The 23,394-nt window shown below is 45.4% G+C and overlaps 1 protein-coding gene across 1 annotated transcript; it reads left to right on the top strand.

The window, feature by feature from the left end:
* The first annotated feature begins 2,771 nt into the window (after nucleotides 1-2,771).
* On the top strand, nucleotides 2,772-21,128 carry LOC131189848 (major histocompatibility complex class I-related gene protein-like). Its single transcript, XM_058166379.1, has 10 exons — nucleotides 2,772-2,928; nucleotides 3,723-4,013; nucleotides 7,577-7,852; nucleotides 8,227-8,508; nucleotides 11,657-11,767; nucleotides 13,046-13,078; nucleotides 16,004-16,036; nucleotides 17,698-17,742; nucleotides 18,905-18,938; nucleotides 20,030-21,128. The coding sequence occupies exons 1-9, from the start codon at nucleotides 2,859-2,861 to the stop codon at nucleotides 18,922-18,924; spliced, it is 1,161 nt and encodes a 386-aa protein (XP_058022362.1). The 5' UTR covers nucleotides 2,772-2,858; the 3' UTR covers nucleotides 18,925-18,938; nucleotides 20,030-21,128.
* The last annotated feature ends 2,266 nt before the right edge of the window (nucleotides 21,129-23,394 follow it).

Raw genomic sequence — 23,394 nt, forward strand, 5'->3', positions numbered from 1 at the left:
TATCTATTATTATACATTATATTATAATAATATTATCATCTATTATTTAATATATTATTCATATATCATTATTATAAGTCTATTATTTGCTCGTGTATTGTATAATACAGACACTTCAGAGGATAATTTGAACTGCAGAAAAAATAATTGCTACCAACCTGCCTTCCATTGAGGACCTGTATACTGCACGAATCAAGAAGGGGGCCGTGAAAATATTTAGAGATCCCTCACATCCTGGACATAAACTGTTTCGACCATGGTATCCTGCTGCGCCCGGTTGGAGGGATTGGGAGTGGAGGCACCGCTTATCGGTGGTTCTCCTCCTATCTCTCCGACCGGTCGCAGTCGGTGTTGACAGGGGCAGAGGTCGGCCCCGAGGCGCCTCACTTGTGGGTGCCGCAGGGTCGATCCTCTCACCCTTCTGTTTAACATCTACATGAAGCCGCTGGGTGAGATCATCAGTGGTTTCGTGTGAAGTACCAGCTGTATGCGGATGACACCCAGCTGTACTTTTTCACCGGACCACCCCAACGGTTATCAAGTGCTGTCCCGTGTCTGGAGGCCGACGGGTCTGGATGGGGAGAAACAGGCTCAAGCTCAATCCTCCAAGACAGAGTGGCTGTGGATGCCGCATCCCGCACAGTCAGCTAACCGCGGCTGACCATCGGTGGCGAGTCATTGGCCCTGATGGAGAGGGTCCGCAACTTAGGCGCCCTCCTGGATGAACGGCTGTCTCTAGAAGATCATTTGACGGCCGCCTCCAGGAGAGCGTTCTACCAGGTTCGCCTGGTACGCCAGTTGCGCCTTTCTGGACCGGGATGCCCTATGCACGGTCACCACGCACTCGTGACGCCCCGCCTGGATTACTGCAATGCTCTCTACATGGGGCTCCCTTGAAGGGCATCCGAGGCTACAGTTAGTCCAGAATGCGGCTGCGCTGGTGATAGATGGAGCCTCGTGGCTCCCGTGATAACACCCATCCTGCGCAGACTGCACTGGCTACCTGTGGCCTTCCGGTGCGCTTCAAGGTTTTGGTGACCACCTTTAAAGCGCCCATGGCATTGGGCCGGGTTATTTACGGGACCGCCTACTGCTACCGAATACCTCTCACCGACCCGCGCCTCATAGAGAGGGTCTCCTCAGGGTGCCGCCAGCGAGGCAATGTCGCCTGGCGACGCCCAGGAAGGGCCTTCTGTGGGGCTCCCACCCTCTGAACGAACTACCCCCGGACTTCGCCAGCTGGACCTTCGACCTTCCGCGGGCTTAAAACATACTTATTTAATTGTGCAGGACTGAGCTAGATTTTAAATTTATGGGTTTTAAATTGGGTTTTATTTTTATATTTTTAATTCTTAATTACTGGGCTTTTAGAATAAGTTTTTTAAATTGCTTTTATATTGTATTTATGTGTTTTTAAGTGCCTGTAAACCGCCCTGAGTCCTTCGGGAGATAGGCCGGTATATAAATATGATCAAATAAATAAATAAATAAATACATGAAAAGAGTAAGAAAAAGGAATATTAGGACAGGGACGGTAGGCACGCAGGTGCTCTTATGCATGCCCCTTACAGACCTCTTAGGAATGGGGTGAAGTCAGCAGTAGACAGTCTAAGGTTAAAGTTTTGGGGGTTTGGGGAAGAAACCACAGAATCAGGTAGTGCATTCCAGGCATTAACAACTCTGTTACTGAAGTCATATTTTCTGCAATCAAGTTTGGAGCGGTTTACCTTGAGTTTGTATCTATTATTATACATTATATTATAATAATATTATTATCATTTATTATTTAATATATTATTCATATATCATTATTATAAGTCTATTATTTGCTCGTGTATTGTATAATACAGAGACTTCAGAGGATAATTTGAACTGCAGAAAGAATAATTGCTACCAACCTGCCTTCCATTGAGGACCTGTATACTGCACGAATCAAGAAGGGGGCCGTGAAAATATTTACAGATCCCTCGCATCCTGGACATAAACAGTTTCAACTCCTACCCTCAAACTGACTCTATAGAGCACTGCACACCAGAACAACTAGACACAAGAACAGTTTTTTCCCCCGAAGGCCATCACTCTGCTAAACAAATAATTCCCTCAACACTGTCAAACTATTTACTAAATCTGCACTACTATTAATCTTCTCATCGTTCCCATCACCAACTTCTTTCCACTTATGACTGTATGACTGTAACTTTGTTGCTGGTAATCCTTATGATTTATATTGATACATTGACCATCATTTGTGTTGTAAATGTTGTACCTTGATGAAGGTATCTTTTCTTTTATGTACACTGAGAGCATATGCACCAAGACAAATTCCTTGTGTGTCCAATCACACTTGGCCAATAAAAAATTCTATTCTATTCTATTCTATTCTATTCTATTCTATTCTATTCTATTCTAATAAGAAGGTTCGTAGCCGGAATAGTGAATTATCATTTTGGTCTCAGAAGAACCATCAAAGGAAGGAGCAGCCATCGAAATTTATTCCTTTTTTCCTATCTCCCGCAAATGGCCCAGCTGCGGGCTCTGAAAGGGATCCGAACCCACCCATCTCCTCGCCTGCGTCCCTCCCCCTAGGCCCAAAAAACCCCTCCCTCTTTTCCCAGCCCCCCAGTTCCGCCCCTCTCCCCAAAAGGCCTGGCAGAACTTTCGCTTTCGCTTTCCCCCTTCTCTCGCCCAGTTGCGCCTGAACGTCTGCCTAGCAACAATGACGACACGGGGAGAAGCTTTTTTTCACTGGTTGAGCTTGGCCAATCGCCGGCTTGCTCTGAGTTGCTACGTTGTTGCTTACCCGGGACGTCTCCATTTTTACCGGAAAGCGGAACGCCAGTTTGAGGATCGCGGGCGGGATGGCGCTGCGCTCTGCGCCCCTTTTGCTCCTGGTGTTGGTGGCGGTCGCCGTACCAGAGAGCGGCGTCGGTGAGTCCCTTCGGGGGCGTTTTTTTTTTTACTGGGGCGGGGAATCTATCCAAAGAATCTTTGTCGCTTTGCCCCCTAAAGCAGGGTTCCCCAACCTTGGCCACTTTAAGCCTGGTGGACTTCAACTCCCAAAATACCCCTACCAGCTTTGCTGGCTGGGGAATTCTGGGAGTTGAAGTCCACCAGGCTTAAAGTGGCCAAGGTTGGGGAACCCTGCCCTAAAGCTTTCCTCTTTCTCCTCCGCTCCCCCTCCCCTTCTTGCCCATCTCAAAAGGGACCTCAAAGGGTGGGTGGGACTATGATGCCCCTTACACACACACACACACATCACACACACACAATACACACACACACACACACACACATCACACACACAATACACACATCACACACACAATACACACACACACACACAGACAGACAGACACAGACACACACACTACACACACACTCCCCCCCTTGACAGGACAAGGGGTGGACCCTCCAGAGGTCAGTCAAGTCTACTTGGGCGCCCCCCCCCAAGCGCAGTTCTTTCCCTCCCCCAAAAAGTGGAGGTTGTCGGAAAGCGATCGATCAGATCAATTCACAAACTTCCTGGCGGCCTTCAGCACAGCAACTCCACCCTGGGTCTTCCTTCCTTCCTTCCTACTTTGGCCAAGGTTTGGTGGCTCTTTCTGGCTTCTCCTGGTGCCGGGAGGATCTGGCTTGTTTCTGGATTTGGTTCCGTGTATTTCAGACACGGAGGCTGTAGCCTCGCCTGAAGCCCTCCTAACGCACTTCTGGGTCCCTTCCAGGCATCTCCACGCACTCCCTGAAGTATTTCTACACTGGCATCTCGGAGCCCAGTCAGGGGCAGCCCCACTATGTCGCTCTGGGGTACGTGGATGGTGAGGTCTTTGTTCACTATGACAGCCACAGCAGGAGGATGCAGCCTCGAGTCTCCTGGATGGAGAAGTACTGGGACGGACAAGTACTGGGACAGAACGACAAGTACTGGGACGATCAGACCCAGAAAGCACGTGGCCAGGAGGAAGCGGTCAGAGAAAACCTGGAGATTCTGAGGAGTCGCTACAACCAGAGCGAAGGTGAGTGATGGGTCGGGTGGCTCTTCCGGCCCCATATTCCCCTCCCCAGGAACCAGAGGGGGGGGGAAGGGGGGTCCTTCCCAGAAAAAAGGCTGCTGCCATGCTTTTTAAAAAAGATTTTTAAAATATGTTTATTCTTTCTTTTACAATAATTAATGTAAGTTTATCTTTTTTTTATTCAAAAAGTTTTACAAACATACTTCCCCTCCTCCTCCCCCAACCCTCCCCCTATCCCCTCCCCCACCCACCTTCACCCAATGCCCCCACCCCCCAAGCTTCTCAGACCAAAATACAGGATATAACACCTAACAAGCATAAGCTAAAATAAGCTTAGATTGAATGCCACCACGTGTTTACTGGACCCGTGCCCCTCCTGGCTGGTGCTGGCCACTCAGGAGGTGACACGAGGCTGGCTCCAGGCTATTACGAGCGCTTCCTTGTTGGAGGGAGTCTTCCGCCGCCTTTGAAAGAGGCGGTGGTGAGGCCCTCCTCAAGAAGCCTTCCTGACCCGCTGTTTTAGGTAATTATCGTCCGGTCTCCAACCTTCGCTTGCGGCGAAGGTTGTAGAGAGTATGGTGGCATATCAGTTTCTGCACCTGGAGGAAACTGTCTATCTAGACCTGCTCCAGTCCGGCTTCCGCCCGGTTACAGCACTGAGACGGCTTTGGTCGCGTTGGTGGATGATCTCTGAGGGCCAGGATAGGGGTTGTTCCTCTGCCCTGGTCCTATTAGACCTCTCAGCGGCTTTCGATACCATCGACCATGGTATCCTGCTGCGCCGGTTGAGGGATTGGGAGTGGAGGCACCGCTTATCGGTGGTTCTCCTCCCATCTCTCCGACCGTCGCAGACGGTGTTGACGGGGGCAGAGGTCACCCCGCGCGCCTCACTTGTGGGTGCCGCAGGGCCGATTCTCTCGCCTTCTGTTCAACATCTATATGAAGCCGCTGGGTGAGATCATCAGTGGCTTCGTGTGAGGTACCAGCTGTACGCTGATGACACCCAGCTGTATTTTTCCACACCGGCCACCCCAATGAAGCTATCAAGTGCTGTCCCGGTGCTTGGAAGCCGACGGGTCTGGATGGGGAGAAACAGGCTCAAGCTCAATCCTCCAAGACGGAGTGGCTGTGGATGCCGGCATCCCGGCACAGTCAGCTGAGTCCACGGCTGACTGTTGGGAGCGAGCCATTGGCCCCGATGGAGAGGGTGCCCAACTTGGGCGTTCTCCTGGATGTACGGCTGTCTTTTGAGGACCACCTGACGGCCGCCTCCAGGAGAGCTTTCCACCAGGTTCGCCTGGTGCGCCAGTTGCGCCCCTTTCTAGACCGGGATGCTTTGTGCACAGTCACTCACGCCCTTGTGACGCCTCGCCTGGATTACTGCAATGCTCTCTACATGGGGCTCCCTTGAGGGGCATCCGGAGGCTTCAGTTAGTCCAGAATGCAGCTGCGCTGGTGATAGAGGGAGCCCTCGTGGCTCCCGTGTGACACCTATCCCGCGCAGGCTGCACTGGCTACCTGTGGCCTTCCGGTGCGCTCAAGGTGTTGGTGAACGCCTTCAAAGCGCCCATGGCATAGGGCCGGGCTATTACGGGACCGCCTGCTGCTACCGGATACCTCTCACCGACCCGTGCGCCTCACAGAGAGGGACTCTCAGGGTGCCGCCGGCGCGACAGTGTCGTCTGGCGGCGCCCAGGGAAGGGCCTTCTGTGGGGCTCGCCTCTGGAACGAACTCCCCCCAGGACTCCGTCAACTTCCGGACCTCCGAACCTTTCGTCGCGAGCTTAAAACTCACTTATTCATCTGCGCTGGACTGGGTTAGTTTTAAATTTATGGGTTTTTTAATGGGTTTTTATTCTAAATTTTAATCTTGGCCAATTCAATAAGTTTTTTAACTGTATTTTAATTGTATTTATTGTATCATTGTGTATTTTAATTGGCTGTGAACCGCCCTGAGTCCTTCGGGAGAAGGGCGGTATAAAAATTTAAATAATAAATAAAATAAATAAATAAATAAGGAAACAAACCATAAATTTCCATCCCTCCCCTCATCCTAAAGAAAAAAAAAGAGTAAAAATATTCTATCCATTCATATAATATTTTCAATCCCTCTTCTCCATTCCAATCTTCTATAAACAGTCTTTTAAATACAATATTCCATCTTCCAATATTTCAATGGCAAAAGTCCAACTATTAATATTAAATTTAGAGTCAATTTGCTCCCTATTCCAGATTTATAAATCCATCATGCGTAATAATAAGTAATATTTCGCTGTTTCCAATCCTTCTTCTCCATTCCACTCTTCTTTCGTAGATAATCTTTTAAGTACACTAAAGTTTCATATCAAAAATCCATCTGATAACATTAGATTTAAAGTCAATTTACTCCCTATTATTCTTCAAAATAATGTCTTGTATAGTCCACCAAATTTGTAATCCATCATACATAATAATAAATAATATCGTTTTTATACAAATAATTCTTCATCTCTTATTCTATTATCATTACCTTATTTAACCCCAAACCTTTAATTATCAAATAGCATTACTACAGTCACTCCAATATTTAAATTATAAATTCAGACAATACCATTTACATTTAATCCAAATTCTTCCCCATCAAAAGGGGGCTTGCAACCTGCCCTTTTGCTTGGGGGGATCAGGGTTTCCATCCAGCTGCAGAGACCCAGGCCAATGATGAAGGATGCAGAAGGGAGGGGGGGGGAATTGGAGAGGCCTTCTTTCTCTTGAAGACTAAGGGGGAAATGGGGTTGTCAGTTTTCGTTTTTGGAGAATCTGGGGGATGGGAACCATTCAGACACACAGAACGGGGGTATTTTCAGGGGTGAAATCCTTTTGAACCTCTTGATCTTTTCCCTTAGGGAGGGCAGAGTCTTTCAGTTCCCTTGCCATCCCCCATGCCTTTGGGAAGCAGAAAAACTGGGGAAGCTCCCCCTCCCCCCCCAGTTAGCTTCCCTCTGGAGAGGAGGAGGAGGTGGGAATTGGATCCTCTATAATTTTGGGGATGGGGAACTAGGAGTCCCTGTCTTGGGTTTGTGAGAATGCAAACAATCTCAGTGGAAGATATGATCAGGGTACCACAAGTTAAATGAGGGGGAAAGGAGGGATGGGGGTATCCTGAGGAAAAAGCCTTTCTTGGGGGGCTTTCAATGGTGTTCGGACTCTCCTCTTCGCCTCAAACACACACCTGCCCATCATCCAGCCTTTGGCTGCTCATTGAACCTCCAGATGGAGGATTTGGGGCTCTGAGGATCCGAAGCAAGGATGGTGCTGCTTGTTCTTCTTTTGCCCAGAAGGAGGGAGGGAGAAGATGGAGGGCAACATGGGAGGCCATCTGGGTCTGGAGACCTACAAAGTCCAAATTGGAGGCAGGATGAAGGATCTCAAGTCTCATCCATGGGACCTAAATAGCTTCATAGGGAAAAACTTTTATTTCTTTTATTTCCCAACCATTTTTATCCCTTTTCTTTCCTCCTGTCTCAGTGTCCCAGCAGCTCTGCCTCACCTGAGGACACCCCAAATCATTTTCCTGTCCCTCTTTTCAGGCCTTCACACAGTGCAGAGGATGTATGGCTGTGAACTCTGCAAAGATGGGAGCAAAGGAAGCTTTATGCAACATGGCTACGAAGGAAGGACCTTCATCACCTTCGACACAGAGACCCTCACCTGGGTAGCTCCCGACCCCCAGGCCCAGATCACCAAGAGGAAATGGGAGGCTCTTCCAGGAATGACTCAGGGACAGAAGACCTACCTGGAGGAAATCTGCATTGAGTGGCTGGAGAAGTACCTGTCCTATGGGAATGAGACGCTGCTGAGGACAGGTGAGCATCTGGGTCCAGGCTGGACTTTCCTCCTTTATGGCTGGATCTCTTGTACACATTCAGCCCCTTTGGGTCCCTTGTGTGGAGCCTATTTGCCCTGGTGGGAATCCTCCTCCTCCCCTCCTAGCACCTCTCCAGGACATGGGAAGAACTGTTTGGTTCTTATTGTCGGGCAGCCGTTAACAGGAAATTCACTGACTGCCCTTGCAAGCTGTAGTTGTGGCTGGACAGGATCAAGAGTCTGTGTGGATCAGCAGCAAATCCTCGGGTTGAAACTTAATTAGCGGGAGACTTTCCTGCCCCTTCCATTTTTTGATCCACCTTCCAGGCTCTGGAAGGACTCAGAGTTAATACTTAGGGTGCCGTTTCTGCAGAGGCCCCAAAGGTGACGGTGAACAGCAGGAAGGAGGTGGAGGATGGGATGGAGACGCATATCTGCCATGTCCACGGCTTCTACCCCAGGGAGATTGATGCCTCCTGGACGAGGGACGGGGAGGTCTGGCTGGAAGACACCCTCCATGCATCTGTGGCCCCCAATGCAGATGGGACCTACCATTACTGGCTCAGCATCCAAATCGATCCCAAAGAGAGAGACCGCTATCGGTGCCACGTGGAGCATGACGGCCTGCAGGAGCCTCTGGACTTGGAGCTGAAGGGTGAGAAGCTGCAGGGAGGGGAAGGTTGGGCTCTTTGGCAGGCTGGAGGGTCCTGAGAGAGAAATCTGACCCCAGCTGTGTCTAGGTGTGAACATATCTGAGCTTTAATCCATTGGTTTTTCCAGTGTTTGAGGTTGGTGAAGCTGCAGGGACCAGACCATAGAACTGACTTCAGGTGATGGAAACTACAGAATCCCATCACAATACTTGGCCGATCCTGATAAAATGCCCTTAGATCCTCTCTTAGGCCTTCCCTATTTCTTGCCCCCAGCAGAAAAGCAGCAGTTACGCTGAGCACCAGAAAGATATTTCCTTTTGTTTGCAATTCCTAAAGTAGAAGAATCAGGAGGAGTCTGGTTGTCTCTTTTCTGAAAGCAAATTCTGACTAAAATTGATGAACTGCAGCTGCCTTCAGGAAATGCAGAGAGTGGCTGGACTAATACATCAGGAGACAGAAAAGAGGCTCCCAAGTCTGAGTTTTTTCCCATCAGAGACTAACAGGGTTTCCTGCTTTAAAGGTCAAAGGTCACTGTGTGTTGCTGCTCTAGGAAAGAGAACTACACATTACTTTATTTACTTAGTTATTGAATTTATATTGCTGCCTATTCGCCCATGGCGAGTCAAAGTGGCTTACAGAATATAAAACCACATTTAAAACAATAAAAACTAACAAAAAGAATCAAATAAATTAATAAAGTACAATATAACAAAATCACCACCCAACTCCCATCCCCCACCCCGACGACAGCAGATCACACGAGCCATTTAATGGGCTCCATCCCGCTCTGGGTTCCCCAGGCCCTCTGGCAGAACCAGGTCTTCAGCGCCTTCTGGAAGCGCCATTCTAATCTCTGGGGGAATGATGTTCCAGAGAGAGGGAGCCACCAGGAAGAAGGCCATTCTTCTGGGTCCCACCAGGTGTATCTCCCTCGGGGATGGGACCCACAACATTCCCTGCCTCCCCGCTCTGATGGGTCAGGTAGATGTGACTGGGAGGAGACGGTCCCTCAGATAACCTGGTCCCAAGCCATGAAGGCAGGGGTGAAATCTAAAAATTTTCCCTACCGGTTCTGTGGGCACGGCTTAATTGGTGGGCATGGCTTGTGGTCAGGTGGCTGAATGGGAATGACCAATAATAATAAATAATAAAAATAATAAAGTATACAAAGCCTGGGAGCGCACCGGTCTACCTTCTTTAAAAATAGAGGCACCGGTCTACCAATTGCCTTTTTTTGGGAGCACACCAGTCTACCTTCTTTAAAAATAAAGGCACCGGTCTACTAATTGCCTTTTTTGGGAGTGCACCGGTCTACATTCTTTAAAAATAGAAGCACCGGTCTACTAGCTGCCTACAGCGCTGATCAGCTGTAGTGCAGCCCTTTGAAGCGCCGCGGCAGTCATTTCAGGCCGTTTGCAGCTATATCACCACAGAGAGCTTCAGGGACAGAGAAGAGGAACAGCGAGGCGTGGGCGGTGGGTGGGGGACAGGGATTTTTGCTACCGGTTCTCCGAACTACCCTCCCCCATCGCTATTGGCTCGCACGATCCGGTCTGAACCGGGAGCATTTCACCCCTGCATGAAGGGCTTTGAAGGTGACAACCACCACCTTGAATTGCACTCGGAAGCAAATTGGCAACCAATCATATTATGATATAATATGTAACTTCCTGAGGTTCAACATAAAACCCAAGGAAAAAACTCCTCTCTCAAAGAGTTCTGTATATGCTCATAACTGTCCTTAACATTTTTACACTGAACTTCCAAGGTTGCAAAATTCAAATTCTAATTTTTTTATTGATGATTGTCACCACGATACAAAAAATATTCAAATTTAATTGTTAGGCTGATATCCCAGGCAAAATAAAATATTCCTTTTATTTTTGTTGTTGTTTATAGCAAGCATCAATTCACAAGTGGCATGATTGCTATTCAATAGGAATTCTGAATTTTGTGCAAGAGAAATTTACTTTTAAAGTTCCCTTCCACTCTCCCCCAAGCAATACCACTTTATAAGGCCTTTTTAAGTAATTCCATACTTGGAATTCTTCATCCAGTTTTGGTTGCCATCATATAGAAAATACGTTGAGACTTTGGAAAGAGTGCAGAGAAGGGCAACAAAGATGAGTAGGAGCCTGGAGGCTAAAATATATGAGAAGCAGTTGCAGGAATTGGACATTTCTAGTTTAATGAAAAGAAGAACCAGGGATGACATGATACGTTCCAATATCTCAGGGGCTGCCACAAAGAAGAGGGAGTCAAGCTATTCTCCAAAGCACCTGAGAGCAAAACAAGAAGCAATGGGTGGAAACTAAACAAGGAGAGAAGCAAACTAGAACTAAGGAGAAATTTCCTGACGGAGAACAATCAATCAGTGGAAGGACTTCCCTTCAGAAGTTGTGGGTCCTCCATCATTGGAAGCATTTAAGAAAAGACTGGAGAGCCACTTGTCTGGAATTGTTTAGGGACTCTAGCTTGAGCAGGGGGTTGGACTGGAAGACCTCACAGGTCCCTTCCAACTCTCTTATTCCATTATTCTATTCCTGCCATTTGTGGGACCATCCAGAAGTTGGATATCACCATATATCATTTTTCATCCTAAAGTTCTGGAAGTAAAAAATACAATTTTATGCTATTTCTGGACTGGCCAAAGAAATGAAAGTGTGTACTTAAAAAAATGCTAGGTGATATGAACTATTTTACTTTAAATAATAAAATGCAAACACTCAAACTGAAGAAAAAAGCATCCAGATCTGCTCAGTTCCACTCAGTCATGACTTAGTAGGGCAGCCTATAAAAAAAACCCAAAAGTGTTTTTGTTTAACAAATTTTGTTTACATTGTTTTGGTGAAGTTTTTGTTTTGAAACCTGCTGAGAGTCACAAGGTAGCAAATGGCTGTTTTTGAGTCAAAATATGAATTCAGTTGCCTTCATGCTGGGCTGGTGTGAGAAGGAGGCAGCATCATGAGGCCACGTCCTCTAACAATGGTTAACAAGGCCTCTTCATGTTACCTTGAGAAGGACACAAAAATGAGCTCATGAAGTTTTGAATGTTGGGTATTTCCAGCTTTCACTTCTTTAGGTCTCTTCCCTGATTGGGAAGATTGTTTGGGATTCTCCTTCAATGATCTTCTCTTTCTCCCAATTCAGAACCAACCAATTCAAAATATAACCTGAGGCTCATCATCATCATCATCATCATCATCGGCTGCGTTGTGGCTGCTCTTGTGTGTCTGATTGTTGGGATCCTGGTATTCTTCAGTAAGTATCTTTTTTTGGTGGATGACGGAAGGAAGATGGGGAGATTCCCCCCAAATCTCTCCCTTTGGGGAGCTTCTTCTGGGCTTCCTTCTGTTCTGTTTTCCCAGCCCTCTTGGGAAGCATCTGAGATCTCAGCCTCTTGCTGGGACTCCAGTCTCCATTCAGCTGAGTCTGAGATCCAGGCAGTCCTGTTTTCTTCTGAGTTGGGAAGAGGCATCCCAGTTTTTTCCCTTTCAAGGGCTTTGACCAAAAAGCAGCAGAGAAGGATTTCCATGAAAATCTTCCTCCCCTCCCAGCTGCTGCTGTTGCTTCTCCCAATTCCCCTCCATCCATCTCGGAGGCAGCAGGTCTCTCTTGGGGCAAGTCAGGAAATACATTTGTTTTTTTGGAAATCATCAGAGGGTTTTGTTTTCTTTACTTTTAAAAGCATTTTTTCTTCCGCCAAAAAAAATGCTCTTAAAAGTAAAAAAAAAAAAAAGGCCTCTGATGATCACGTGGATCAGCTGGGATCATCAGAACCCTTTAAAAGCATTTAAAAGGCTCCTCTGGTGATCCCAGCTGAGTTGCCTAATCATCAGAGGCTTTTAAAAGCATTTTTTTGGCAACCTCTTCAGCCGAAGAGGTTGTAGAAAAAATGCTTTTAAAAGTTAAAAAAAAAAAGTTGGCCACGCCCACCCAGTCACATTACACTCCCGCAGCCACGCTCACAGAACCGGTAGTAACAAATTTTACATTTCATCCATGCACAGGACGCAGTGCAGGGGATCGCCTTGTCATCTGAGAATCTCTTTTGGCTTTCAAGGGGCCTTGTGCCCCAAATTTCTGCTTGTTACTCCCTGTTTTGGAGCTAGGTTCATGAACTCAGTTGGGCTTCTTGTTCCTACTGTACCAGCCTCCCTGCTGAGTGGCCACCTCCCTGCCTGAGTGGTAGAGATCATTTTGGGGTTGGCAGTGGAGTTCCCTGGGATTATGGTCTTGCGAGAGGGGTCCTTGGTGCTCTCTGAGCTTGCTTGACTAGCACTGAGGAAGTTACGGTAATGAAACCTCTGCAAGAAAACAACCAAGCTCAGAGAACACCAAGGACCCCTCATTTCAACCCTGAGCTACAAATATTCTCCTTTGTTGGTCTTGGGAGACTGCAATCTGCCATCCATGGGGCAAATCAGAAGACAGATTTGTATTTTGAAGATCTTTTTGTCTTTGTTCATGGGACAAAGTGAGAGTTTGGATGATTTTTGGTGGATTCTTTTCAGTTTTCACTGATTTTTGTCCTTGCAGAAAGACGTCAAGAGGACTACAATGCAGTACCAAGTGAGTGATTTGTCCTCTTTATATGTAATCTCCAACCTAGAGCAGGGACCACAGAGGCACTATTAGTGTTCTGTTTCCCTCCCCCAATACTCCCAAGAAAGAGTCCGTCAAAGGCCTCCTCTTCTTCTTTATTTAAATAGATAAATGTCCTGGCCACGTCTACCCACGGGCCTGCCAAGTTTCTGGAGATAACGAGGAAATTATAGATAAGGCCAGAATTACTCACGAATATATTCTTCCCTCCATTGATACAGTTTGCCCTTTCATTGCTTTGTCCAAGACAAAAACCAGGAAGTCCGCCTCTATTTATAGTCTCTGCAGATGTCACTGCATGACCATCATTCCTTGGCTTTATCCCCAGCTGCTTCTGCTGCGCACCTCTGCGTCCTTGATCTTGCATCACTCCAAAACTGTTCTTGGGGCATTGCCAAATCAGAAGAAGGCTCAGAGAATCAGGCCTTGCCGCCTCCTCCTCCCTTTGAGTGGGTGCCAGGGAGGAGGGCCCAAAGAAGCAGGGCTTGCCAGGTCTTCTCCTCACTTTCTGAATCATCCGAGTCCAGGAGTCCGGGTCCAGGAACCTGGGTCACAACAATTAGTTGAGAGGGTTGTTTGTATGTTTGTGTGTGCTATCTTCCTCTTCGAGCTAAGAACCAGGCTGGGGAAGATGGGCTCCCTTTCAATTAGAGCCAGGCTGTTCTTGGAAGTGGAGTCCTGAAGGAGAAACATCTGGGAGAAGAAACCCTCAAGAAGATGAGAAGATCCATCTGGTGGAAGGTCCCTCTGACTGAGAAGATGCTCTATGTTTCCCACAAAGGCAGAAAGGAAAGGCTTGGCCAAAGGAGAGTCAGAAGCTCCATAAAATCAGGGATCAAAGGGGGGCATTTTGAGGGAAAAGGAGCTTTGGGGGATTCCAGCTGGATCTCCTCTTGGTCTCCCATCACAAAGACTCTCTAAGTACGAACTGGTTACGAAAATAAACTTTGGATCTATCTGCATTTTTTTTAGATCAGCTCTGCCTTCTGGCTTTCGGTGATATAGATATAAATTTTAAGAATTCTTTCTGATGCCTTTTAGCCAATGCAGTTTGGTTCAAACACTCTCCATGTGTTTGTGGGTCTTTGATTGTGTGTGTGTGAGAGAGAAAAGGGAGGGAGGGAGCTGAGTCAGAAAGAGCTGAGCTTCTCCACCTATAAGCCAAGAAAACGACTTTCTCACCCTCTTTTTCTTTCTTTCTTTTCCAGGAAGTGAGGAAGAATCCAACAGTTCAGGCCAGGGTAAGTTGGAGGGAGCTACTTCTGCTGCATGAGCCATTCTGTCCCCTTGCAAGACTTTGGGCGGATGGGGAGATGAAAAGAGGGAAAGGCCTCCATTTTTAAAAATATTCAGAGTCTTCTTTTTCTTTTATTTTTAATGTTAACCTATCCATTTCTGCACATTCCAGTATTTTTTCGATTATATTCTCACCTGTGGGGGTTTCTTCATTTTTCCAGTATTGTGCGTATGCAATCCTGGCTGCTGTTAAAATACGTAAAATTAGACATGCATTTCCTTTATTATAACTTCCTGGTAGCATGCCCAACAGGAGTATCTTAGGTTTCAAGTCTATGTGTTGTTTTATCATAGCTTCCAGCCATATGCGAATTTTATTCCAATTTTTTTTTTGCTTTGGGACATGTCCACCTCATATGATAATATGAACCTGGTATTTGGTTACATTTCCAACATTTAACAGATTTATCTTTGTATGTATTCTTGCAGTTGAAAAGTGCCATTTTATAGAGATTTTCTTTATACGCTCTTGACATTGTATGCTTGTAGTTTCTATCCCATAATTTCTGTCATTTGTCTAATTCTATTGTGCAGCCAAAATTCTTAGCCCAGGTTATCGTAGTTTCTATTACTTGTTCTTCCCTCCATTGATACAGTTTGCCCGCGCAAATTCATTGCTTTGTCCAAGACAAAAAACCAGGAAGTCCCCCTCCTATTTATAGTCTCTGCAGATGTCACTGCATGACCATCATTCCTTGGCTTTATCCCAACGCTGCTTCTGCTGCGCACACTGGTCACGTCTGCGCAGTCTTGCATCACTCCAAAACTGTTCTTGGGGCATTGCCAAATCAGAAGAAGGCTCAAGAGAATCAGGCCTTGCCGGCCCCTCCTCCTCCCTTTGAGTGGGTGCCAGGGAGGGAGAGGGCCCAAAAGAAGCAGGGCTTGCCAGGTCTTCTCCCTCACTTTCTGAATCATCCGAGTCCAGGAGTCCGGGTCCAGGAACCTGGGTCACAACAATTAGTTGAGAGGGTTGTTTGTATGTTTGTGTATGCTATCTTCCTCTTCGCCCCAAGAACCAGGCTGGGGAAGATGGGCTCCCTTTCAATTAGAGCCAGGCTGTTCTTGGAAGTGGAGTCCTCAAGGAGAAACATCTGGGAGAAGGAACCCTCAAGAAGATGAGAAGATCCATCTGGTGGAAGGTCCCTCTGACTGAGAAGATGCTCTGTTTCCCAAGAAGGCAGAAAGAAAAGGCTTGAGAGTCAAATGAGAGTCAGAAGCTCCATAAAATCAGGGATCAAAGGGGGGGATTTTGAGAGAAAAGGAGCTTTGGGGGGAATGCCAGCTGGATCTCCTCTTGGTCTCCTATCACAAAGACTCTAAGTACGAACTGGTTACAAAAAGAAATTCTGGATCCATCTGTATCTTTTTAGGTCAGCTCTGCCTTCTGGCTTTGGGTGATACAGATATAAATTTTAAGAATTCTTTCTGATGCCTTTTAGCCAAAGCAGTTTGATCTAAACTCTCTCCATGTGTTTGTGGGTCTTTGATCGTGTGCGAGAGAGAAAAGGGAGGGAGGGAGCTGAGTCAGAAAGAGCTGAGCTTCTCCACCTATAAGCCAAGAGAGCCACTTTCTCACCCTCTTTTTCTTTCTTCCAGAAAGTGACAGAGGATCCAACAGTTCAGGCCAGGGTAAGTCGGAGGGAGCTGCTGCTGCTGCAGGAGCCATTCTGTCCCTTTGCAAGACTTTGGGGATGAAAACAGGGAAAGGCCTCCATTTTTAAAAATATTCAGTGTCTTCTTTTTCTTTGATTTTTAACGTTAACCTGCCCACTTCTGCACATTCCAGTATTTTTTTAATTATATTCTCATCTGTGAGGGTTTCTTCATTTTTCCAGTATTGTGCATATACAATCCTGGCTGCTGTTAAAATATGTAAAATTAGATATGCATTACCTTTATTATAACTTCCTGGCAGCATATCTTAGGTTTCAAGTCTATGTGTTGTTTTATCATACCTTCCAGCCATATGCGAATTTTATTCCAATTTTTTTTTTGCTTTGGGACATGTCCACCTCATATGATAATATGAACCTGGTATTTGGTTACATTTCCAACATTTAACAGATTTATCTTTGTACGTATTCTTGCAGTTGAAAAGTGCCATTTTATAGAGATTTTCTTTATACGCTCTTGACATTGTATGCTTGTAGTTTCTATCCCATAATTTCTGTCATTTGTCTAATTCTATTGTGCAGCCAAAATTCTTAGCCCAGGTTATCGTAGTTTCTATTACTTGTTCTTCCTCCAATTTAATAGTTAATAAATAATTATATATCATCTTACTTAATTTTTCATTTGTTCCCATTAGAATCTGGTCTAATATGGTTCTTTATAAAAACCCATGTGCCTTTCTATCTTTTTCATATCTGGATTATATCTGTAATTGTGGCCACCATGATAGATCAATCCCTAATCTATTTAGTTCTTGTTTAGTTTTCAGATCTCCCTTTTCATTTAGTACAGTGGTAGTCAACCTGGTCCCTACCGCCCACTGGTGGGCAGTAGGGGTTTTGTCCGATACTGAAGCACTTTCCTTTTTTTAAATTTAATTGACTTTTTAAAAAAAATTCATAGCATTATTTAAAAAGAATTTTCATAAAATTCCACGTGACAATTTAAATTTCTAAAAATATACTATTTGTATCGCCCGTGCATAAGTTTAGTTCACGTTATGTAAGTGAAACTAAATGGCGCTATAGTGCGACCGCAAACAAAAGAGCCTCGTTCCAGAATAGCTCGCGCATCTCCCTCCACACCACCCAGCTGTAACAGACAAGCAGAGCTGATAGCCGGCGCCCCTCCCCAAACCCAATCCACGATGCGCGAGAGGCATGTGCAGACGATACACGGCGCATTACTGTGGAACCAGTGGGCGGTTAGAAAATTTTACTACTAACAGAGATACAAAAGTGGGCAGTAAGTATAAAAAGGTTGACTACCCCTGATTTAGTATATCCTTGTATCTTATAATTCTTTCCATATTCATAACTTTTGGATGTATCAACGCCTTCATTGTAGATAACCAAAAAGGTATTTTCAAATAATGTTGCTCTTTAATTTTGGTCTATACTAACAGTAATGCTAGTGTTAGTAATCTTGTATTCCTCAAATTAATCCACTCTTTCACCCACGTAAGTGCCAATGTTTGGTGATATAGCTCCAATCCAGAAGACCAAAACTTCCTCTACTTTTAATATCTCGTAGCAGTTTTAATTTTATTCTCGCTTTTTTACCTTGCCATATAAATTTTAATATAATCTTATTTAATTCTTCAAAATACTTTCCCCCAGCTTTATTTCTACCAAGTGACACAGAGTCCAGCAGTTCAGACCAAGGTAAGTTGGAGGGAGCTGCTACTGCTGCAGTTGCATGTCCCTTGCAAGACTTGGATGAGGGGATGGATGAGGGGATGAAAAGAGGGAAAGCCCCCCCCCTTTTTTAAAAAGTCTCTCCTAATTCATCCTCCCTGGGTTCCCTCTGAGTCTCCTTCTGGTGGAATAGTAAGAATAATTGGAGCCACTTTGGCTTAGTGGTGAGGCCACCAGGCGAGACCATGAGTTTTAATCCCGCCTTAGGTATGAAAGTCAGTTGGGTGTCACAAAATTCGCTTTCCTTGCACTGGTTCATCCTGCAGAGGAGAAGGGAAACTCTCCCTGTTGGATTCAGGCAGGGGAGGCAGCCCAGAGTCTGCATGGTGGAGCCTGGCCCCCATTAGAGGAAAGAGCCCCCAATTCTTTGAGGGGAAATAGGGAAACCACCATTGATGCCATGATCCCTAGTGGTTAGAGCCTCTTCTGCTGGCATAGCTGAGACCTGACTGACTCTGGAAGGGGACTGGGGGCTCCCCTCTCAGAGATGTGCCCAGCAGGGTTTAAGGTTGGTGGGGTTCCAGTTGTCCTCTGAGAATCTCTTCTGACACTCAGGATTCTCCCACCCCACGTTTCTGGTTGTGACTCCCTGTTTCTGAGGCTGGGCTGATATGATCAGTTGAGATTGTTGCTACTGTACCAGCCTCCCTGCTGCATGGCCACCTCCCTGCCTGAGCTGCTGGGAACCATCTCAGGGCTGGCATGGATTTGCCCAGGATTCTGGTCCTGAGAGGTTTCAATCTGCCATCCCTGTGTTTGGCCTCAGAAGCAGCCCAGGAGTTCAGGGCCTTTATGGTGGACATGGGCCTCTCCCAGATCGTCCTGGGTCCAACTCAAGACCGCGGCCACACACTGGACATGATCTTCTTGTCGGAGCAATGGCAACATGATCTGATGGGGAAATCTGGTTTTTATTGTTTTAAATATTCTACAAGGCATTTTATTGAATTTTACTGTGAGCTATCTAGAGTCACCTAATGAGATATTTGGGATGGAAGTTTAATTCATAAATTAATAAAAAGCTTGATGTCCTCTGAAAAGTTTGTGAAGCTGAAGAGGTTTAATGGTGAAGAGGGAGATTTGACCTCACAAGACATTGATTCATTCTGTCTCTTTTTCTTCAATCCAGGGAGCAACCTGGCCGTTTAGCAGCCCCCTTGCAGGTGAGTGGACTGGTGGGGGCCGTATGGGGGGAGGGGGAGGAAGGAAGGGGAGGGCTTTGGGGTCCAAGGACCAAGTGAGGGTGAAGATATTTGGAAATCCCCCTTCTCTCTCCTATTCATCTCAAACACTGGAAGGGAAGGAATTTGGGAGAGGGCCCAGCAGGGTTTAAGGTTGGTGGGGTTCCAGTTGTCCTCTGAGAATCTCTTCTGACACTCAGGATTCTCCCACCCCACGTTTCTGGTTGTGACTCCCTGTTTCTGAGGCTGGGCTGATATGATCAGTTGAGATTGTTGCTACTGTACCAGCCTCCCTGCTGCATGGCCACCTCCCTGCCTGAGCTGCTGGGAACCATCTCAGGGCTGGCATGGATTTGCCCAGGATTCTGGTCCTGAGAGGTTTCAATCTGCCATCCCTGTGTTTGGCCTCAGAAGCAGCCCAGGAGTTCAGGGCCTTTATGGTGGACATGGGCCTCTCCCAGATCGTCCTGGGTCCAACTCAAGACCGCGGCCACACACTGGACATGATCTTCTTGTCGGAGCAATGGCAACATGATCTGATGGGGAAATCTGGTTTTTATTGTTTTAAATATTCTACAAGGCATTTTATTGAATTTTACTGTGAGCTATCTAGAGTCACCTAATGAGATATTTGGGATGGAAGTTTAATTCATAAATTAATAAAAAGCTTGATGTCCTCTGAAAAGTTTGTGAAGCTGAAGAGGTTTAATGGTGAAGAGGGAGATTTGACCTCACAAGACATTGATTCATTCTGTCTCTTTTTCTTCAATCCAGGGAGCAACCTGGCCGTTTAGCAGCCCCCTTGCAGGTGAGTGGACTGGTGGGGGCCGTATGGGGGGAGGGGGAGGAAGGAAGGGGAGGGCTTTGGGGTCCAAGGACCAAGTGAGGGTGAAGATATTTGGAAATCCCCCTTCTCTCTCCTATTCATCTCAAACACTGGAAGGGAAGGAATTTGGGGAGAGGGCTCAGGGGAGGGGTCTTCCTACCCCCAAACTCTTATCCTGTGGCACCTCTCAGGCTCCGACTGTCATGATCCAACTAACTTTTGGATACTTTCTCCCTCCTCTTTGCAGTGGAGACTCCCAGCATAAAGAGAGAGGAATGAAGAGGGATCAGCTTTCTTCTGAATTGGGCCGGACTCTTAGCAGGAGCCCTTCAGGCTCTTCCTGCATGCTGGAACCAGGAGAGATTTTAGGTCTTTCATCATTGCTTTTATCACTGAATTAGTAAACTTTTCCTTTTTTGATTGAGGATCACAGGAGAAAATAATATATTATGTGTCAATAATTGTGGAAACAAAAGATTTCAAATTGGGTTTCATTCATAGATAATAATTTCTAATAGGTAGGTTGCATAACAGCCTTAATGGGCTTTTGCTGATTAATTTTAGTGGATAGAGATTAGAGGTCAAAGAGGAGGTTTTAGAGATGGGTTTATAGAGAATGGGGTGAGGAATAGGATGAATAGTTTCTTGGTTTTACTTTAAGAAAGATTTATAAATTGCTAATTTTCATTATACTTGTTGGGGATAAAGGTGGAGGGGTTTTTTTCTTTTTTCCCCATGTGTTATTTTTATCTGTTTAATCTTCGATGAAACTATTACTAAGGGAAGTGTGCATTTTGAGATTTTTTTCATTAAAATAGTTGATGCATTTTTAATTGATAATTGCACAGTTAATTGACCATATATCTGATAACACAAAAGTTTGACAAATAATCAATATAGGGAGTGTAGCAATTGACACTGATTTTTTTCGTAGATAATAGTTTCTAATAGGTTGCATAACACCTTTAATGGGCTTTTGCTGGTTAATCTTAGTGGATGGAGATTAGAGGTTAACGAGGAAGTTTTAGAGATGGGTTTATAGAGAACCGGGTGAAGAATAGGATGAAGAGTTCATTGGTTTTACTTTAAGAAAGATTGATAAATTGCTAATTTTCATTATGCCTGGGGGTTGGTGGAGTTTACTTTTTCTTTCTTTTTTTCCTTGTGTTGGTTTTAATCTGTTTAATAATGTAATCTTCAGTAAAACTATGACTAAGAGAAGTGTGCATTTTGAGATTTTTTTTTCATTAAAATAGTTGATGCAGAGTCAGGCTGCTGCCTCCTTAACAATTGCATAAGTTTGCCAAAATTGTTTGCTGAAATAAATGATCTTGTTTTCTTCTTAACTGAGTTGCTTCCTGTTTGGGAGGATAGAAATAGGAGGGGTTTTATCTTCTCCGTTACTCCAATTTCACTTTGAGTGGTAGGTAGAGGAAGTATCAAAGCAAATTTGGAAGGAGCAAGAACCGGGGTGGTTCCTCTGTGTTCATTTTGGGAGGAGGCAGCCATTTTGCTCCTGTGTCCAGATGCTTCTCCAGCATCACCAGCTGACCTTCTGCAAAATGGCTGCTTGGTTTTGGCTTGGTGGTGGCAGCAACAGAGGCTGCTTTTCCCTCAGATCCAAATTCAGATTGAGTTTCGTAGATATAGTTTGTAATACCAGTAGTTATGTTATTTCTGTTGTTAGTCTTTTGCTGACTAATATGAAGAAATGAGATTTTCTAGACAGGTTCATAAAGAATGGAGGGAGGAAAGGAATGAAAAATTGCTTGAATTTACTTTAGGTTTAAGAGACAGTGATAAGTTTTTAATCTTGATCATACTTGCATATCTATCCCCCCCCTCCCTCCCTTCCTCTGTCTCTCTCTCTCTCTCTTTCTATCAATCTCTTCTGTCTGTCTCATCTCTCTTTCTGTTTTTCTCTCTTCTCTCTCTCTCTCTCTCTTTATATATATATATATATATGTATGTATGTATGTATGTAGGTAGGTAGGTCTTTGATTATTTGGGTTTTCTCCCACATAAAATTAGAAGTGTCTTGGCGATGTTTCGACGAAGTCTCATTCGTCATCTTCAGGCTTCAGCTTCGTGCTTCTAGGAACAATGTGTAATCGCAGCTGTTTCTTCCTTTTAACCGCTAGTGGGGGTTTTAAGTGATTGGGTGGGAGCTTGGCTGTGCTCTGATTGGCTGGAGAGTTTTTTGTGCTCTGATTGGATGGGGGTGTGTCCTGTTTGGGTGGGGGCTTGGTTGTGCTCAGATTAGTCTGAGTTGCAGGGGGATTTGAGCTGGTGAGCTGCATTGCTGTTGTTTCGCTTCGTGGTCGTGGACCACCTTTGGTGGGAAGGTAACAGCATTCCGTGCACCTTTGGCGTTGAGTCATGCTGGCCACATGACCACAGAGACGTCTTCGGACAGCGCTGGCTCTTTGGCTTTGAAATGGAGATGAGCACTGGCTCCTAGAGTTGGCAACAACTAGCACGTATGTGCGAGGGGAACCTTTACCTTTACATACATACATACATACATATATATCCATCTATTCTGTCTGTCTCATCTCTTCCTCCCTCCCTCCCTCCCTCCCTCTCCCCCTCTCTTGACAAGTCTATTGGGACAGCCATGACCTGGATCACGGGTCTCTTCACGAGTTGAAGTCCTCTGGGCTTAAAGTTGCCACGGTTGGAGACCTCTGACCTGGATGACTGAGAATCTCCACAGACATTTAAGACCTGTGAACTTCAGCTCCCAGAATTCCCCAGCTAGCATGCAATCACCAAAAAGTGTGTGTTCTGAGGTCTCTGCCACTACTTGCTGCATTTTAATTAATTACTGCACAGTTAATGCACATATATTTGACCAGGCAAAGTTTCACACATAATTAATTATACCCCATTTTTTTCCTGATTGTCATTTATGGATTTTAGAAAAATGGAACATGAGAACAACCACACAGCCAGGCCGCTTCCTCTTTGACATATATATATATATTGTGGGTTTGCTGAACATAAATGATTTTGTTTTCCTCTCACATGAGTTGCTGCCTGTTTTGGGAGGTTAGAAGTAGGAGATATTTTACCTTCCTTGTTGATTTCACTTTGAGTGGTAAAAAGTGAGGGAGTGAAATGAACTCAAGACTGGCAAGAACTGGAGTGACTCCTGTCTGTTCCTTTGGGGAGCAGGCACCCATTTTGGTTCCCATAGAAAGGAAGACAAACCCCCATGTCACCTTTCCTCTCTTTCCCTCAGTGACCTCCCAGGACAGTACAACAAAAGACTACAAGAACACACAACCACAATGGTGACTAGATTTTCCATTGCTAAGCAATGGAAGCTTGTTAAATAAGTCGTGCCTAATTTATGTCCTTTTTTGCCATGGTTGTTTAGCAGATCACGACAATTGTTTTTTTTTTTAAATAAAGTTTTTTATTTTTTTTAACACACACACACACAACAACATACAATGCATTTTTTCTGAACAGAATATTGGCCAGGTTTCGTATTTATACAACTTTTAGTTCTCTTCCAACACATCTGATATGCTCACATTAACCTATTCTCTCTCATTTTTATTTTCCTTCTTTTATTTATGTTGCGTATCTAATCTTACCCTTCAG

The sequence above is a fragment of the Ahaetulla prasina genome, chromosome 2 (assembly GCF_028640845.1).
Source record: "Ahaetulla prasina isolate Xishuangbanna chromosome 2, ASM2864084v1, whole genome shotgun sequence".
Classification (NCBI taxonomy): Eukaryota; Metazoa; Chordata; class Lepidosauria; order Squamata; family Colubridae; genus Ahaetulla; species Ahaetulla prasina.